The sequence below is a fragment of the Pseudophryne corroboree genome, chromosome 1 (genome assembly GCF_028390025.1).
Source record: "Pseudophryne corroboree isolate aPseCor3 chromosome 1, aPseCor3.hap2, whole genome shotgun sequence".
Taxonomy (NCBI): Eukaryota; Metazoa; Chordata; class Amphibia; order Anura; family Myobatrachidae; genus Pseudophryne; species Pseudophryne corroboree.
This window is the reverse complement of record NC_086444.1, coordinates 365,804,948-365,825,533: the sequence shown is the minus strand read 5'-3', so window position 1 is coordinate 365,825,533 and position 20,586 is coordinate 365,804,948. Positions and strand designations below refer to the sequence as shown.

Here is a 20,586-nt window from a genome sequence, read left to right as displayed (position 1 = left end):
TCGGGATCAGCTGCGATTTTGGAATATTGAGAATCCAACCGTGCTGGCGCAGCACTATCTGAGATAGTGCTACCCCGACTTCCAACTGTTCCCTGGATCTTGCCCTTATCAGGAGATCGTCCAAGTAAGGGATAACTAAAACTCCCTTCCTTCGAAGGAGTATCATCATTTCGGCCATTACCTTGGTAAAGACCCGGGGTGCCGTGGACAATCCAAACGGCAGCGTCTGAAACTGATAGTGACAGTTCTGTACCACAAACCTGAGGTACCCTTGGTGAGAAGGGTAAATTGGGACATGTAGGTAAGCATCTTTGATGTCCAGAGACACCATATAGTCCCCTTCTTCCAGGTTTGCAATCACTGCTCTGAGTGACTCCATCTTGAATTTGAACCTTTGTATGTAAGTGTTCAAGGATTTTAGGTTTAAAATTGGTCTCACCGAGCCGTCCGGCTTCGCTACCACAAATAGTGTGGAATAGTACCCCTTTCCCTGTTGTAGGAGGGGTACCTTGATAATCACCTGCTGGGAATACAGCTTGTGAATGGCTTCCAATACTGCCTCCCTGTCTGAGGGAGACGTCGGTAAAGCAGACTTTAGAAAACGGCGAGGGGGAGACGTCTCGAATTCCAATTTGTACCCCTGAGATACCACCTGAAGGATCCAGGGGTCCACTTGCGAGTGGGCCCACTGCGCACTGAACTTCTTGAGACGGGCCCCCACCGTGCCTGAGTCCGCTTGTAAAGCCCCAGCGTCATGCTGGAGGACTTTGCGGAGGCGGGAGAGGGCTTTTGTTCCTGGGAACTGGCTGTTTGTTGCAGCCTTTTTCCTCTCCCTCTGCCACGGGGCAGAAATGAGGCGCCTTTTGCCCGCTTGCCCTTATGGGGCCGAAAGGACTGCGCCTGATAATACGGCGTCTTCTTAGGTTGAGAAGCTACCTGGGGTAAAAATGTGGATTTTCCAGCAGTTGCCGTGGCTACCAGGTCTGATAGACCTACCCCAAATTACTCCTCCCCCTTATAAGGCAATACTTCCATGTGCCTTTTAGAATCCGCATCACCTGACCACTGCCGCGTCCATAAACCTCTTCTTGCAGAAATGGACAGCGCGCTAACTCTTGATGCCAGTCGGCAAATATCCCTCTGTGCATCACGCATATATAGAAATGCATCCTTCAAATGCTCTATAGTCAGTAATATACTGTCCCTATCTAGGGTATCAATATTTTCAGTCAGGGAATCCGACCACGCCAGGCCCGCACTGCACATCCAGGCTGAGGCGATTGCTGGTCGCAGTATAACACCCGTGTGAGTGTATATACATTTTAGGATATTCTCCAGCTTTCTATCGGCAGGTTCCTTTAGGGCGGCCGTATCAGGAGAGGGTAGTGCTACCTGTTTAGACAAGCGTGTGAGCGCTTTATCCACCCTAGGGGGTGTTTCCCAACGTGCCCTATCCTCTGGCGGGAAAGGGTACGATGCCAATAACCTTTTAGGAATTATCAGTTTTTTATCGGGGGAAACCCACGCCTCATCACACACTTCATTTAATTCCTCGGATACAGGAAAAACTACAGGCAGTTTTTTCTCACCAAACATAATACCCTTTTTAGTGGTACTTGTATTATCAGAGATATGCAATACATTTTTCATTGCTTCAATCATGTAACGTGTGGCCCTAGTGGAAGTCACGTTCGTCTCCTCATCATCGACACTGGAGTCAGTATCCGTGTCTGTGTCTGCCATTTGAGGTAACGGGCGTTTTAAAGCCCCTGATGGCGTTTGAGACCCCTGGACAGGCACAAGCTGAGTAGCCGGCTGTCTCATGTCGTTAACTGTCTGTCGTAAAGAGCTGACACTGTCACGCAATTCCTTCCATAAGCTCATCCACTCAGGTGTCGACTCCCTAGGGGGTGACAACTCTATAATAGGCAATTGCTCCGCCTCCATCTCATTTTCCTCCTCAAACATGTCGACACAATCGTACCGACACACCGCACACACACAGGGAATGCTCTGATAGAGGACAGGACCCCACTAGCCCTTTGGGGAGACAGAGGGAGAGTATGCCAGCACACACCAGAGCGCTATATATAGACAGGAATACCACTATAAAATGTGCTTTTCCCTTTATAGCTGCTGTTAGTATTAAAACTGCGCCAAATTAGTGCCCCCCTCTCTTTTTTACCCTTTTCTGTAGTGCAGGACTGCAGGGGAGAGTCAGGGAGACGTCCTTCCAGCGGAGCTGTGATGGAAAATGGCGCCCGTGTGCTGAGGAGATAGGCTCCGCCCCCTTCTCTGCGGCCTTTTCTCCCGCTTTTTGGTGAGTTCTGGCAGGGGTTAAAATACATCCATATAGCCCTGGGGGTTATATGTGGTGTATTTATGCCAGCCAAGGTGTTTACATTGCTGCTCAGGGCGCCCCCCCCTAGCGCCCTGCACCCTCAGTGACCGAAGTGTGCCTGAGTAACAATGGCGCACAGCTGCAGTGCTGTGCACTACCTTGTTGAAGACTGATGTCTTCTTCCGCCGATTTTTCCGGACCTCTTCTTGCTTCTGGCTCTGTAAGGGGGCCGGCGGCGCGGCTCTGGGACCGAGCTCCGAGGCTGGGCCTGTGTTCGGTCCCTCTGGAGCTAATGGTGTCCAGTAGCCTAAGAAGCCCAAGCTGGCTGCAAGCAGGCAGGTTCGCTTCTTCTCCCCTTAGTCCCTCGATGCAGTGAGCCTGTTGCCAGCAGGTCTCACTGAAAATAAAAAACCTAAAACTAAACTTTCACTAAGAAGCTCAGGAGAGCCCCTAGTGGGCACCCTTCTCGGCCGGGCACAAAAATCTAACTGAGGCTTGGAGGAGGGTCATGGGGGGAGGAGCCAGTGCACACCAGGTAGTCCTAAAGCTTTACTTTTGTGCCCAGTCTCCTGCGGAGCCGCTATTCCCCATGGTCCTTACGGAGTTCCCAGCATCCACTAGGACGTCAGAGAAAATATATTACAGTAAAACAATACACCTCCTGTTGAGATAACACTAATGTCACTTAAGGTGCGTACACACCATACGATATTGTGTACGATGTGCCCGATTCGGTATTGTCCAGTGTGTATGCACTATGTCACTGACGATGCGCACTCACAACATCCCCCGTCAGACCTGCCAGCATTCGGCAGCATGGCCCTGCTCCTCCCCTGCCGTCATTCGTCGCTACGGGCATCGGCAAATGCTGATGACATTGCATCATTTGTGTTGTCGTCCTAGTGTGCACATAGCCTTACACCCCTTGGAGATGATCTCCATGTTCCGCCTCTTCCTATGCAGTAAACGGGTGCTGGGTTGCATTGACCCGGGATACCCATTAACACTGTGTCCTATGCACATGGCTTCATTCTCCTGCAAGGGATAGCATTGAGACAGCGGAGGGTGGCAGGAAGCGGCACAACATATCATGGGGCCTATTTATTAACAAGTGATAAAACTTGTTGCATATGATAAATGGTGCCCCAGCCAATCAACTCATAACTGTTAATTTTCAAACACATGACAGTTAGGCTATGATTGGCTGGAGCACCATTTATCATACGCAACGAGTTTTATCAATTGTTAATTAAGAGCCCCCGTGCCTGCCATTAGAGAGCGCTGCAAGTAACCCCTGCTCCGCCTGCGCAACACATGCACTTAGTGCAGGGCATTGCGATCCCTACGCACCAGTAATACCCCCCCCAGCCAGCCTGCTCGTGATGCGGGGATGGCAGCCGGGCACCTCCATGCGTCACCACGCTTCCATGTGGACGGAGGCAGCGGCTCACCCACGGGCCCAAGCACCCCGGCACTGCGGTTTGCCTTACACACACACACAGCGGCAGGCAGGCTGCACACACGGGATGCATTATGTAGCCGAGTTAGCCGCCCGCCCCGACTACCGCTGGGCCCGCTATGTCTTGCTCATGTGAACCCCCGAGAGATCACCTACCTGCTCATTTCTCCTCCGCTGGCCCCGCCGGGCTTCCATGTATCACCGGTCTGCTTCATGGACATGACGGTCCCATAACCCGGGACTCGCAGCAGCTGACAAACCCGTGGGAGGAAAGGGAATCGGCGGCTTCTGTTCAGTCCGAGCTAAAAAAATCAGCCACAAACGTGTTGAGAAAAAAAAAGGGTTGTGCTATAGGATGATCACAGCCTGCAGTTCACCTCCAAGACACTGGATGTCAGTATTATTGTCAGCATTTCAAGTTTAACAAAAAAAAAAAAAAAACATCAGTTAAACAAGGTTTGTCAGACCCTCTAAGTAACTTATATTATCCATGTAGTTTGCAGTAAAAAGTGCATTGTCCAATTTATAATATCCTGTATAATAAAAGGCTAATGCTACGCCTCACCTCTATGCTGGCAATTCAAGTGCTTTGCAAGCTGGTGGCCACTAGATGGTGGACGACTGAGCAATTCAAGTTTTGCTCCGTTTGGGATGCGCACAGCTGCCGACGCTGACAGTACTGTCATTTTGATGGGCTGGTAACTAATATAATAGCAGGGTATATCTAATATGTACATATATAACATTGCTTAGGGTTTAATATTAGACTTTGGTAATAAATTGTGTATTATAAATTGTATAAAAATCAATTTAAATGTACCTGGGATGATGGCGTTTTGAGAGCAGTTATGTTCACCTGGGACTGTTTACTATATGTTTTAAGTATGAAAATGGCTATACCTTTATTATTTTCATGGGATGATGGTCTTTTGAGCACATATGAAGTATGTGCACAAAAAAGGAGATTTATGGTAAGAACTTACCTTTGTTAAATCTCTTTCTGTGAGGTACACTGGATTGCACAGGGAATTACATCAGGGTGTAGAGTTGGATCTTGATCCGAGGCACCAACAGGCTAAAAGCTTGGACTTCCCAGGATGCATAGCGCCGCCTCCTCTATATCCCCATCTCCAGGCACTGGAGCTCAGTTTTGTTAACCAGTACAATGCAATAGCAGGTAAGAGAGACGACAACAGTTAGTAGCCACATACAACTACATTCTTACAACAGGAGAAGGTACCAGTGGCTAAAGCCATACAAACCCAAAGAAGCTAAGTGCGTCAGGGTGGGCGCCCTGTGGAATCCAGTGTACCTCGCAGAAAGAGATTTAACAAAGGTAAGTTCTTACCATAAATCTCCTTTTCTGCAGCGGGGTACACTGTGATTCCACAGGGAATTACATCGGAGATGTCCTAAAGCAGTTCCTCATGGGAGGGGATGCACTGTAGCGGGCACAAGAACCCAGCGTCCAAAGGAGGCAACCTGGGAGGCGGAAGTATCGAAGGCATAGAACCTTATGAACGTGTTCACTGAGAACCACGTAGCTGCCTTGCACAATTGTTCAAGGGTCGCACCACGGCGGGCTGCCGAAGAAGGTCCAACAGACCGAGTAGAATGGGCTTTGAAGTCCAGCCTGTACATAAGCATGTGCAATCACCATTCTAATCCATCTGGCCAAAGTCTGCTTATTAGCAGGCCAGACACGTTTGTGAAAACCAAAAAAGAACAAAGAGAGAATCAGATCTAAGCAAAGCTGTTCTCTTCACATAAATACGGAGAGCCCATACCACATTCAAAGACCGCTCTTTGGAGGACAAACCAGGAGAGGTAAAGGCCGTAACCACAAGCTCTTGGTTAAGGTGGAAAGATAACACCACCTTAGGCAGATAACCAGGGCGAGTTCTAAGAACCGCACGGTCACGGTGAAAAATCAGAAAGGGTGACCGACAGGACAAGGCACCCAAATCTGAAACCCGTCTAGCAGAGGCAATAGCCAGCAAAAACAAGACCTTAAGAGTAAGCCACTTAAGGTCCACAGACTCAAGAGGTTCAAATGGAGACTCTTGTAGGGCATCCAGAACAACCGACAAATCCCAAGGAGCCACAGGAGGAACATAGGGAGGTTGAATCCGTAAAACACCCTGAGTGAAAGTATGAACGTCAGGCAGAGTCGCAATTTTTCTCTGAAACCACACCGACAAGACCGAAATATGAACCTTGAGGGAGGCCAGACGAAGGCCTAAGTCCAGGACCTATTGCAGAAAAGCAGAAAGTTTGGCAGTACTGAACTTGTACGCATCATAATTCTTAGCTGCACACCAGGTGAAGTAAGAATTCCAGACCCTATAATAAATCCGAGCCGAAGCCGGTTTACTGGCTTTCAACATAGTTTGAATGACCGCCTCAGAAAATCCCTTGGCCCTCAGAACTGAAGCTTCAAGAGCCACGCTGTCAAAGCCAATCAGGCCAGATCCTGGTAGACGCAAGGGCCCTGAACGAGGAGGTCTGGGCGTTGAGGACACTCTATCGAAAGACCCTGCAGGTCTGAGAACCAATGCCGTCTGGGCAACGCTAGAGCAATTAGAAGTAGTAATCCTCCTTCTTACTTGAACTTCCGAATTACCCTGGGCAGGAGTGACACTGGAGGAAACACATATGGCAGCCGAAAGTTCCATGGAATTGCCAGGGCATCCACGAACGCTGCATGAGGATTCCCTTGTCATTGCTCCGAAGACTAGAACCTTGTGATTGTGTCGAGATGCCATCAGGTCTACATCTGGTAGGCCCCACTTGTCCACTAGGAGTTGAAATACTTCTAGATGAAGGCTCCACTCTCCGGCGTGTACGTCCTGAAGACTGAGGAAGTCCGTTTCCCAGTTGATGACCCCCGGAATGAACACTGCCGATATGGCTGGCAGATGGCGTTCCACCCATAGAAGAATCTTTGACACTTCCATCATTGCCATGCGGCTTCGAGTGCCGCCTTGATGATTTATGTACGCCACTGTTGTGGCGTCTGACTGTACTTGAACAAACCTGTTCTGTACCAGAGGCAGGGCCAGTTTCAAAGCATTGAACACTGCCCGCAACTCTAGAATGTTTATCGGGAGGAGAGATTCCTCCCTGGTCCATTGACCCTGAAGAGAGTGTTGCTCGAACACCGCGCCCCAACCCCGCAGACTGGCATCCGTCGTTAGAAGGACGCAGTTGGAGACCCAGAAGGGACGACCCCTGCTCAGTTGCTGGTCCTGTAGCCACCAGGTCAGTGACAGGCGAACCTCCGGAGTTAAGGAGATCATTTGAGTCCTGATCCGGTGAGGCAGGCCATCCCATTTGAAAAGGATTAACCTCTGCAGAGGGCGGGAATGAAATTGAGCGTAGTCCACCATATCGAAAGCCGACACCATGAGGCCTAGTACTTGCATTGCCGAGTGTATCAACACACGTGGGCGAGATAGGAAGCATCTTATCTTGTCATGAAGCTTCACATCTTTCTCTGGAGACAAGAACAATCGTAGGTTGTGGGTGTCCAATAATGCCCCCAGGTGCACCATGCTCTGAGCAGGGACCAGTGAGGATTTCTTCCAGTTGATGAGCCACCCGTGGGCTTGCAGGAATTGGACCGTCAGTTCCAGATGATGGAGGAGAACCTCTGGAGAGTTCGCCAGGATCAATAATTTGTCCAGATAAGGCAGGATCCTGATACCCTGATGGCAGAGCATAGCCGTCATGACCTTGGTGAAGATTCTCGGAGCCACGGTCAGACCAAAAGGTAAGGCCTGGAATTGAAAATGTAGGTTGCCAATAGCAAACCACAGGTATTGCTGATGCGATATGGCAATAGGTATATGCAGGTAAGCATCCTGTATGTCCAGGGATACCATATAGTCCATGGGATCCAAGGCCAGAACAATAAAGTGAAGAGTTTCCATACGGAATATGGAAACCTTCACAAATATATTCAAAGACTTGAGGTTGAGAATGGGCCGTGAGGTTCCATTCGGTTTCGGAACTAGGAACAGCGTTGAATAGTACCCCCTGCCTCTCTGAGTCAGAGGCACCAGCACTATCACCCCTGTGTCCAGGAGGGATTGTACCACCAGATGGAGTTTTTGCTTTTACCGGATCCGAAGGGATGTTTGTTGAGCAAAACTGTCGAGGAGGACGTTTCTTGAAAGAGATGGCGTATCCGTGAGTGATGATTTCCTTTACCCAGGCGTCTCAAGTGGTCTGTAACCATACCTGAGCAAACCGCAGAAGTTGGCCTCCCACCCTGGGGTTTCCCAGGAGGAGTCCCGCTCCATCATGCAGCAGGCTTATCTATTTTGGAAGCTGGCTGACGGGCAGCCCAGGAACATTTAGGTTTGGGCTTAGTGGATTTAGAATTGCGAGCCTGTTTCGGGTACGCCTGACCCTTTGCTTTACTTGGAGGTTGAAAGGAGCGAAAGAAAGTACTTTTAGCCTTCGGAACGAAGGATTAGTACTAGGCAAAAAGGCAGTCTTAGCGGATGCTAAGTCAGCAACAATCTTGTTGAGATCTTCCCCAAAAAGGATGTTTCCCTTAAAGGGGATCACCTCCAAGGTCTTCTTAGAGTTCAGATCTACAGACCAGGACCGCAACCAGAGAATCCGGCAAGCCAGGATGGACATAGTAGACACTTTGGCCACCAGGACACCAGCATCAGATGCCGCCTCCTGAATATAATAAGAGGCTGTAATAATATATGAAAGACACTGTCTAGCATTATCAGGAAAATCAGACGGTAGTTCCGCTTCAACTTCCTGAACCCAGGCTTCAATAGCTTTTGCAGCCCAAGAAGCCGCAATAATGGGCCTATGCACAGCTCCTGCAAGAGTGTAAAAAGACTAAAAGCAACCCTCCACACGCTTGTCCGTCGGTTCCTTCTGGGAGGTGACGGTAGTGACAGGCAGAGCAGATGACACCACCAGACGCGCGACTTGTGAGTCCACCAGCGGCGGTGTTTCCAAAATTTTACTTAACTCTGCAGCGAGGGGATAACGAGCTAGCATCTTCTTAGACAGGGATAATTTCTTTCCTGGATACTCCCAGGATTCCTGATGTATGTCAACCAAATGGTCAGAATGGGGTAAAACTAATTAAGTAACCTTCTGATGCTTGAACTTATCAGGTTTCTTAGATGTATCTGGAGGTTCTGCCTCATCATTAATTTGAAGAATCAGTCTGATAGCCTCCAAGAGGACAGAAACATCTACCTGTGTAATAGATTCCCCATCAGAGGCATCTGCATCAGTGTCTGAGGGGTCAGTATATGCGCCATCTTCATTGGCTGAAGTATCCGAAACGTGTGGATTATGAGGAGGTAATGGCCCGCTTAGAGGACCCCTTGGTCCTAGGCGGGCGATTGTTAGGTTTTTGTTTAGCCAAAGACTGATTTAATTGCTGTAACTGAGTGGACAGATTATCTGCCCATGGCTGATTAACTGCAGGGACAATATGTGGCTGTAATGGCACAGGAGGTCCCACAGGAGGTGCAAGTCTAGTTACTAGCGTAGTCAGTAAATTAGAAAAGGCAGGCCAAGGTGGGTCTTGGTGTGCCCCCGGTGCTGCAGACTGACTGAGGGGTATAGAGCCCCCGGTACGTGAACCCTCAGCTTCAATGTTTGCCTCCGAGCTATCCGTGGCTTCAGCACTGCATGGTGCAGGATCAGCCATGGATCTACCGCCCTGTTTAGCAGACATTTTTTGTAAGCGTAACCTTAGGGCGTAATAGTACAATGAAAGCAGACAAGGAACCTGACAAAAAAAAAACCTGTATAGTGTGACTGCAAAGCAGAGCACAAACAGAGAATTTAAGAGGTATATGGTGACTGAAACACACAGAGAAAAATACCAAAATAGTATATCCTGTGAGACACTATGGGGGTCATTCCGAGTTGATTGTAGCTGTGCTAAATTTAGCACAGCTACGATCAGGCACTCAGATATGCAGGGGAACGCCCAGCACAGGACTAGTCCGCCCCGCATGTCAGTGCCCCCCCCCCCCACCGGCAGAAATGCAAAAGCATCGCACACCGGCGATGCTTTTGCATTTGAGGAGTAACTCCCGGCCAGCTCCTGTGGCTGGCTGGGAGAACCTCTTCGTTGCCTGAGTCGCAGTGGCTGCGTGTGACGTCATGCAGCCGCCGCGGCCCGCCCTAACGGTCCGGCCACACCTGCGTTTGGCAGACCGCGCCCCCTAAATGGCGGCTTAACGCCGCCATTCAGCCCCCTCCCACCCAGCAACCACCTCTGCCTGTCAATCAGGCAGAGGCGATCCCTAGGAAACAACGACCTTCGGCCGTCCACTGCGGCGCTGGCGCATGTGCAGATCCGCCCCGATCGCTGCGCTGCGATAAACTGCAGCGAGCGATCAGGTCGGAATGACCCCCAATATCATATGAGAACCCTGATGCACTTAGCCCCCTTCAGGGTACATAATATAGGGATAGCGATATGTGTGAGATACACGGAATAGAGACCACACAGCAGCTATTGGCACACACAGTGACATGTACAATGCAGAAATTATTACAAACAACAATAAAACTGCACTGGACTAAGTAACTGGACTACTAAGTAAAGCTATGTATATACAGGGCCGGTGCTAGGGTGTTCGGCGCCCCCCTGCAAACTATAAATTTGCGCCCTCCAATATTCCTTTAGCGCGCGCCGGGAAAAGGGTTGTGGTCTCACAAGTAAGGGGCATGGCCACACAGTAGTACCCCCATTTAAAATTACGCCACAATGTAGTACAATCTTATTAATCTTATACGTAATGCCCCACCCGTAGTAGTAGCGTCCTTATATGTAATGCACCCCAGTAATAGTAGCATCCTTATACAAAATGCCACCCAGTAGTAGTAGCGTCCTTATACGTAGTGCACCCCCAGTAGTAGTAGCGTTCTTATACGTAATGCCCCCAGTAGTAGTAGCGTCCTTATACGTAATGCCCCCCACAGTAGTAGTAGCGTCCTTATACGTAGTGCACCCCCAGTAGTAGTAGCGTCCTTATACGTAATGCCCCCCACAGTAGTAGTAGCGTCCTTATACGTAATGCCCCCCAGTAGTAGTAGCGTTCTTATACGTAATGCCCCCCACAGTAGTAGTAGCGTCCTTATACGTAATGCCCCGCCAGTAGTAGTAGCGTCCTTATACGTAGTGCACCCCTGTAGTAATAGCGTCCTTATATGTAATGCCACTCCCAGTAGTAGTAGCGTTCTTATACGTAATGCCCCCCACAGTAGTAGTAGCGTCCTTATACGTAATGCCCCCCAATAGTAGTAGCGTTCTTATACGTAATGCCCCCCACAGTAGTAGTAGCGTCCTTATACGTAATGCCCCGCCAGTAGTAGTAGCGTCCTTATACGTAGTGCACCCCTGTAGTAATAGCGTCCTTATACGTAATGCCCCTCCCAGTAGTAGTAGCGTTCTTATACGTAATGCCCCCCACAGTAGTAGTAGCGTCCTTATACGTAATGCCCCGCCAGTAGTAGTAGCGTCCTTATACGTAGTGCACCCCTGTAGTAATAGCGTCCTTATACGTAATGCCCCCCACAGTAGTAGTAGCATCCTTATACGTAATGCCCCCCAGTAGTAGTAGCGTTCTTATACGGAATGCCCCCCACAGTAGTAGTAGCGTCCTTATACGTAATGCCCCCCAGTAGTAGTAGCGTTCTTATACGTAATGCCCCCCACAGTAGTAGTAGCGTCCCTATACATAATGCCCCGCCAGTAGTAGTAGCGTCCTTATACGTAGTGCACCCCTGTAGTAATAGCGTCCTTATATGTAATGCCCCTCCCAGTAGTAGTAGCGTTCTTATACGTAATGCCCCCCACAGTAGTAGTAGCGTCCTTATACGTAGTGCACCCCCAGTAGTAGTAGCGTCCTTATACGTAGTGCACCCCTGTAGTAATAGCGTCCTTATATGTAATGCCCCTCCCAGTAGTAGTAGCGTTCTTATACGTAATGCCCCCCACAGTAGTAGTAGCGTCCTTATACGTAATGCCCCCCAATAGTAGTAGCGTTCTTATACGTAATGCCCCCCACAGTAGTAGTAGCGTCCTTATACGTAATGCCCCGCCAGTAGTAGTAGCGTTCTTATACGTAATGCCCCCCACAGTAGTAGTAGCGTCCTTATACATAATGCCCCGCCAGTAGTAGTAGCGTCCTTATACGTAGTGCACCCCTGTAGTAATAGCGTCCTTATATGTAATGCCCCTCCCAGTAGTAGTAGCGTTCTTATACGTAATGCCCCCCACAGTAGTAGTAGCGTCCTTATACGTAGTGCACCCCCAGTAGTAGTAGCGTCCTTATACGTAGTGCACCCCTGTAGTAATAGCGTCCTTATATGTAATGCCCCTCCCAGTAGTAGTAGCGTTCTTATACGTAATGCCCCCCACAGTAGTAGTAGCGTCCTTATACGTAATGCCCCCCAATAGTAGTAGCGTTCTTATACGTAATGCCCCCCACAGTAGTAGTAGCGTCCTTATACGTAATGCCCCGCCAGTAGTAGTAGCGTCCTTATACGTAATGCCCCCCAGTAGTAGTAGCGTTCTTATACGGAATGCCCCCCACAGTAGTAGTAGCGTCCTTATACGTAATGCCCCCCAGTAGTAGTAGCGTTCTTATACGTAATGCCCCCCACAGTAGTAGTAGCGTCCTTATACGTAATGCCCCCCAGTAGTAGTAGCGTCCTTATACGTAATGCCCCCCACAGTAGTAGTAGCGTCCTTATACGTAATGCCCCCCAGTAGTAGTAGCGTTCTTATATGTAATGCCCCCCACAGTAGTAGTAGCGTCCTTATACGTAGTGCACCCCTGTAGTAATAGCGTCCTTATATGTAATGCCCCTCCCAGTAGTAGTAGCGTTCTTACATGTAATGCCCCCCCAGTAGTAGCGTCCATAAAGCGCACACACAGACATACCTCACACACACACACACTCACACAATTCACACATATATACACCCACCATATACACACACGTCACATACACACTTCAAGTTCTCTCTCACCCTCCACTTACCTAAGCCAGTCTCCCTCTGTACAGCAGCCTGGTCCGTGTAGCTCCGGCCCGTGTAGCTCCGCCCCCTTGTGTCCCGTACTCGGCGCTGTCACAGGTGAGGGGAGGGGAGGGGAAGGGAGGGAGGAAGCTTTTCATGCTGCAGGTGCCCGCTGCCAGTGACTGTCATACAGTGACAGACACAGCACTGTCATACAGTGGCAGCAGCAGTGGGGACAGGACGGCGCAGCAGGGAAGGAATGCAGAGCAGGGGGAGCGCCTCTCCGTCCCAGCGCCTCCCTGCACTGCATCCCTTCGCTGAGCGGGTAGCGCCGGGCCTGTGTATATATATATATATATATATATATATATACACAGATATAACAATGCACAGTAAAGACTGGATGTATATCACAGGGTACTTGTAGTAAATAACCCTGAAGTTATGCACTTGTTCTTAACTAACACTGTCTAAATGACATGTAGAATACTTTAGTGTCCTGTAAATGCACAGCGCTGATGAGGCAGGCGGCTTTACAGAGGAGACATTGCCCAGCAGTCCCAGAATCAGCTCAGCTTGTGTGTAATGGCGCCCAAACACTGACAGGGAGTGAGGGAGAGAGAGAAGCAGCTCCAAGGCGGGAACATTTGCAGTAAATGGCGGCTGGGGCTACAGGTCAGAGCCTTATCCCCTTGCTGGACTTCACCACTGGATACTGCGGGGCCTATTTGAAACAGATTTTAAAAAATCCGACCTGTGCCCCTTGCCCTGGTGTTCTAGTGGGGTCCCTGTACGGCCACAGTGTCCACACCAGAATGCACGGTCCATCTCCGGAGACTGACATATAGCACTTCTAAGTACCTGTGCTGCGGCCCTTGAAGTCTTCTTTTCTTCAAAATGCTCTTTTCAGGGCTGCCTAGTGCAGCCCTCCCTGTTAGCTGCCTGCACTGCAGGCACCAACTTACAAACGGAGCTCCAATGCCTGGAGGTGGGGATATTGGGGGTAATTCTGAGTTGATCGCAGCAGGATCTTTGTTAGCAGTTGGGCAAAACCATGTGCACTGCAGGGGAGGCAGATATAACGTGCAGAGAGAGTTAGATTTGGGTGTGGTGTTGCAGTGTAAAATAAAGCAGCCAGTATTTACCCTGCACAGAAACAAAATAACCCACACAAATCTAACTCTCTCTGCACATGTTATATCTGCCTCCCCTGCAGTGCACATGGGCCCTCATTCCGAGTTGTTCGCTCGGTAAAAATCTTCGCATCGCAGCGATTTTCCGCTTAATGCGCATGCGCAATGTCCGCACTGCGACTGCGCCAAGTAAATTTGCTATACAGTTAGGATTTTTACTCACGGCTTTTTCATCGTTCTGGCGATCGTAATGTGATTGACAGGAAATGGGTGTTACTGGGCGGAAACAGGCCGTTTTATGGGCGTGTGGGAAAAAACGCTACCGTTTCCGGAAAAAACGCAGGAGTGGCCGGAGAAACGGAGGAGTGTCTGGGCGAACGCTGGGTGTGTTTGTGACGTCAAACCAGGAACGACAAGCACTGAACTGATCGCAGATGCCGAGTAAGTCTGAAGCTACTCTGAAACTGCTACGAGGTGTGTAATCGCAATATTGCGAATACATTGTTCGCATTTTTAAGATGCTAAGATTCACTCCCAGTAGGCGGCGGCTTAGCATGAGCAAATCTGCTAAAATCCGCTTGCGAGCGAACAACTCGGAATGAGGGCCATGGTTTTGCCCAACTGCTAACAAAAATCCTGCTGCAATCAACTCAGAATTACCCCCATAGAGAAGGCTGCGCTATGCATCCTGGGAACAGTCAAAGCTTTTAGCCTGTTGGTGCCTCGGATCAAGATTCAACTCTACACCCGGATGTAATTCATACCTCCCAACTTTGCAGAGAGGCAGGGCGGGACATTAGCGCGTGCCTTTGGCGTGCGGCCAAAATTAGGGTGCGTGGCCTATCGGAAAGGGGGGGTGACCTTGCGGCAAGTGTCGCAACTGCAAGACACGCCCCCGTTTCATCATTATGGTGGCATGAACAGCGCTCAGAGAGCTGCTAGTCATGCCCCCTGTCCCTCTCTGCGACCCGCGGGTGGGACAGCGGGACAGACCGTGAAAAACGGGACTGTCCCGCCAAAATCGCGACAGTTGGGAGGTATGGTAATTCCCTGTGGAATCACAGTGTACCCCCCGCTGCAGAAAATAGGATTTTAATTACCTTCCGGTAAATCCTTTTCTCGTAGTCCGTAGGGTATCCTGGGAATCCATTTAGTACCATGGGGTATAGACGGGTCCACTAGGAGCCATGGGCACTATAGAAGTTTGATTATGTGTGCTGGCTCCTCCCTCTATGCCCCTCCTACCAGACTCAGTCTAGGAAACTGTGCCCGAGGAGACAGACATACTTTGAGAGAAGGAAATAGATAAGGAAAGTGGTGAGATTACGAACCAGCACAACCAGAACAAGAGGAAGCCATGCTAACAAAAACTTGTAAACAGGAACAGCAACAACTGAACCAAACAACAGTAGTTAAACAAGTAACCGTACAGAAAGAACGAAGCACTGCGCAGGCGCCCAGTATCCCCTACGGACTACGAGAAAAGGATTTACTGGTAGGTAATTAAAATCCTATTTCTGCAGCGGGGTACACTGGTATTCCTCAGGGAATAACATCGGGGTGTAGAGTTGGATCTTGATCCGAGGCACAAACAGGCTAAAGCTTTGACTGTTACCAGGATGCATTGCACAGTCTTCTCTATAACCACGCCTCCAGGTACTGGAGCTCAGTTTGTAAGTAGGTGCCTGCAGAGCAGGCAGCTAACAGGTGGGGCTGCGCAAGGCAGCCCTGAAAATAGGATTTTGGTTACCTACCGGTAAATCCTTTTCTTGTAGTCCGTAGAGGATGCTGGGGTCCACATTAGTACCATGGGTATAGACGGGTCCACCAGGAGCCATTGGCACTTTAAGAGTTTGAGAGTGTGGGCTGGCACCTCCCTCTATGCCCCTCCTACCAGACTCAGTCTAGAAACTGTACCGGAGGAGACGGACATCTTCAAGAGAAGGATTTAACACAGATAGTGGCGAGATTCCTACCAGCTCACACATACAAGGCACATCAAGCTAACTAGCTTGAAAAACTCAGCAACTGCTGAAACATTACTTACCAAGTAACAATGCAGTACATAACTAAACAAAGTTGTACTGAACCAGATAAAGGTTGCAGGAAAACGAAGCGCTGGGCGGGCGCCCAGCATCCTCTATGGACTACAAGAAAAGAATTTACCGGTAGGTAACCAAAATCCTATTTTCTCTATCGTCCTAGTGGATGCTGGGGTTCCTGAAAGGACCATGGGGGAAATAGCGGCTCCGCAGGAGACAGGGCACAAAAAGTAAAGCTTTAGGATCAGGTGGTGTGCACTGGCTCCTCCCCCCATGACCCTCCTCCAAGCCTCAGTTAGATTTTTGTGCCCGGCCGAGAAGGGTGCAATCTAGGTGGCTCTCCTAAAGAGCTGCTTAGAAAAGTTTAGCTTAGGTTTTTTATTTTACAGTGAGTCCTGCTGGCAACAGGATCACTGCAACGAGGGACTTAGGGGAGAAGAAGTGAACTCACCTGCGTGCAGGATGGATTGGCTTCTTTGGCTACTGGACATTAGCTCCAGAGGGACGATCACAGGTACAGCCTGGATGGTCACCGGAGCCTCGCCGCCGGCCCCCTTGCAGATGCTGAAACGAGAAGAGGTCCAGAATCGGCGGCAGAAGACTCCTCAGTCTTCTTAAGGTAGCGCACAGCACTGCAGCTGTGCGCCATTTCCTCTCAGCACACTTCACACGGCAGTCACTGAGGGTGCAGGGCGCTGGGAGGGGGGCGCCCTGGGAGGCAAATGAAAACCTTTTTTGGCTAAAAATACCTCACATATAGCCTCCGGGGGCTATATGGAGATATTTAACCCCTGCCAGAATCCATTAAAGAGCGGGAGACGAGCCCGCCGAAAAAGGGGCGGGGCCTATCTCCTCAGCACACAGCGCCATTTTCCCTCACAGAAAGGCTGGAGGGAAGGCTCCCAGGCTCTCCCCTGCACTGCACTACAGAAACAGGGTTAAAACAGAGAGGGGGGGCACTAATTTGGCGTTAGAAATATATAAAAGATGCTATAAGGGAAAACACTTATATAAGGTTGTCCCTATATAATTATAACGTTTTTGGTGTGTGCTGGCAAACTCTCCCTCTGTCTCTCCAAAGGGCTAGTGGGTCCTGTCCTCTATCAGAGCATTCCCTGTGTGTGTGCTGTGTGTCGGTACGTGTGTGTCGACATGTATGAGGACGATGTTGGTGAGGAGGCGGAGCAATTGCCTGTAATGGTGATGTCACTCTCTAGGGAGTCGACACCGGAATGGATGGCTTATTTAGGGAATTACGTGATAATGTCAACACGCTGCAAGGTCGGTTGACGACATGAGACGGCCGACAAACAATTAGTACCGGTCCAGACGTCTCAGAAACACCGTCAGGGGTTTTAAAACGCCCGTTTACTTTAGTCGGTCGACACAGACACAGACACGGACACTGAATCCAGTGTCGACGGTGAATAAACAAACGTATTCCTTATTAGGGCCACACGTTAAGGGCAATGAAGGAGGTGTTACATATTTCTGATACTACAAGTACCACAAAAGAGGGTATTATGTGGGATGTGAAAAAACTACCGTAGTTTTTCCTGAATCAGATAAATTAAATGAAGTGTGTGATGATGCGTGGGTTCCCCCCGATAGAAAATTATGGGCGGTATACCCTTTCCCGCCAGAAGTTAGGGCGCGTTGGGAAACACCCCTTAGGGTGGATAAGGCGCTCACACGCTTATCAAAACAAGTGGCGGTACCGTCTATAGATAGGGCCGTCCTCAAGGAGCCAGCTGACAGGAGGCTGGAAAATATCATAAAAAGTATATACACACATACTGGTGTTATACTGCGACCAGCGATCGCCTCAGCCTGGATGTGCAGAGCTGGGGTGGCTTGGTCGGATTCCCTGACTAAAAATATTGATACCCTTGACAGGGACAGTATTTTATTGACTATAGAGCATTTAAAGGATGCATTTTCTATATATGCGAGATGCACAGAGGGATATTTGCACTCTGGCATCAAGAGTAAGTGCGATGTCCATATCTGCCAGAAGATGTTTATGGACACGACAGTGGTCAGGTGATGCAGATTCCAAACGGCACAAAGGTGTATTGCCGTATAAAGGAAGAGGAGTTATTTGGGGTCGGTCCATCGGACCTGGTGGCCACGGCAACTGCTGGAAAATCCACCGTTTTTACCCTAAGTCACATCTCTGCAGAAAAAGACACCGTCTTTTCAGCCTCAGTCCTTTCGTCCCTATAAGAGTCATATCTGCCCAGGGATAGAGGAAAGGGAAGAAGACTGCAGCAGGCAGCCCATTCCCAGGAACAGAAGCGTTCCACCGCTTCTGCCAAGCTCTCAGCATGACGCTGGGACCGTACAGGACCCCTGGATCCTACATGTAGTATCCCAGGGGTACAGATTGGAATGTCGAGACGTTTCCCCTTCCCAGGCTCCTGAAGTCTGGTTTACCAAGGTCTCCCTCCGACAAGGAGGCAGTATGGGAAACAATTCACAAGCTGTATTCCCAGCAGGTGATAATCAAATTACCCCTCCTACAACAAGAAAAGGGGTATTATTCCACATTATATTGTGGTACTGAAGCCAGAAGGCTAGGTGAGACCTATTCTAAATCTAAAAAAATTTGAACACTTACAAAGGTTCAAATCAAGATGGAGTCACTCAGAGCAGTGATAACGAACCAGGAAGAAGGGGACTATATAGTGTCCCGAGACATCAGGGATGCTTACCTCCATGTCCAAAATTTGCCCTTCTCACTAAGGGTACCTCAGGTTCGTGGTACAGAACGTACAGAACTGTCACTATCAGTTTCAGACGCTGCCGTTTGGATTGTCCACGGCACCCCGGGTCTTTACCAAGGTAATGGCCGAAATGATGATTCTTCTTCGAAGAAAAGGCGTCTTAATTATCCCTTACTTGGACGATCTCCTGATAAGGGCAAAGTCCAGGGAACAGTTGGAGGTCGGAGTAGCACTATCTCGGATACTGCTACAACAGCACGGGTGGATTCTAAATACTCCAAAATCGCAGCTGATCCCGACGACAAGTCTGCTGTGCCTAGGGATGATTCTGGACACAGTCCAGAAAAAGGTGTTTCTCCCGGAAGAGAAAGCCAGGGAGTTATCCGAGCTAGTCAGGAACCTCCTAAAATCAGTGCATCATTGCACAAGGGTCCTGGTAAAGATGGTGACTTCCTACGAAGCAATTCCATTCGGCAGATTTCACGCAAGAATTTTTCAGTGGGATCTGCTGGACAAATGGTCCGGATCGCATCTTCAGATGCATCAGCGGATAACCCTATATCCAAGGACAAGGGTGTCTCTCCTGTGGTGGTTACAGAGTGCTCATCTTCTAGAGGGCCGCAGATTCGGCATTCAGGATTGGATGCTGGTGACCACGGAGGCCAGCCCGAGAGGCTGGGGAGCAGTCACACAAGGAAAAAATTTCCAGGGAGTGTGATCAAGTCTGGAGACTTTTCTCCACATAAATATACTGGAGCTAAGGGTAAATTTATAATACTCTAAGCTTAGCAAGACCTCTGCTTCAAGGTCAGCCGGTATTGATCCAGTGGGAAAAACATCACGGCAGTCGCCCACGTAAATAGACAGGGCGACACAAGAAGCAGGAGGGCAATGGCAAAAACTGCAAGGACTTTTCGCTGGGCGGAAAATCATGTGATAGCACTGTCAGCAGTGTTTCATTCCGGGAATGGAAACTGGGAAGCAGACTTCCTCAGCAGGCACGACCTCCACCCGGCAGAGTGGAAACTTCATCGGGAAGTTTTCCACATGATTGTAAACCGTTGGGAAATACCAAAGGTGGACATGATGGCGTCCCGTCTGAACAAAAAACGGGACAGGTATTGCGCCAGGTTAAGAGACCCTCAGGCAATAGCTGTGGATGTTCTGGTAACACCATGGATGTACCAGTCGGTGTATGTGTTCCATCCTCTGCTTCTCATACCTAAGGTACTGAGACTTATAAGACGTAGAGGAGTAAGAACTATACTCATGGCTCCGGATTGGCCAAGAAGGACTTGGTACCCGGAACTTCAAGAGATGCTCACAGAGGACTTATGGCCTCTGCCGCTAAGAAGGGACTTGTTTCAGCAAGTACCATGTCTGTTCCAAGACTTACCGCAGCTGCGTTTGACGGCATGGCGGTGGAACGCCGGATCCTAAGGGAAAAAGGCATTCCGGAAGAGGTCATTCCTACCCTGGTCAAAGCCAGAAAGGAGGTGACCGCACAACATTATCACCACATGTGGCAAAAATATGTTGCGTGGTGTGAGGCCAGAAAGGCCCCACGAAGAAATTTCAACTCGGTCGATTCCTGCATTTCCTGCAAACAGGAGTGTCTATGGGCCTCAAATTGGGGTCCATTAAGGTTCAAATTTCGGCCCTGTCGATTTTCTTCCAGAAAGAAGTGGCTTCAGTTCCTGAAGTCCAGAAGTTTGTCAAGGGAGTATTGCATATACAACCCCCTTTTGTGCCTCCAGTGTCACTGTGGGATCTCAACGTAGTTCTGGGATTCCTCAAATCACATTGGTTTAAAACCAGTCAAATCTGTGGATTTGAAGCATCTCACATGAAAAGTGACCA

At 49.4% G+C, this 20,586-nt stretch overlaps 1 protein-coding gene across 1 annotated transcript in view; it reads right to left on the bottom strand.

The window, feature by feature from the left end:
* DDX51 (DEAD-box helicase 51) overlaps positions 1 to 4,157 on the bottom strand; it is a 51,135-nt gene extending 46,978 nt beyond the window's left edge. The window contains exon 1 of the mRNA XM_063913001.1: positions 3,957 to 4,157. Within this exon, the coding sequence (XP_063769071.1) occupies positions 3,957 to 4,021 (65 nt within the window). The 5' untranslated portion in view covers positions 4,022 to 4,157. The remainder of the gene's footprint in view (positions 1 to 3,956) is intronic.
* Positions 4,158 to 20,586: the final 16,429 nt, after the last annotated feature.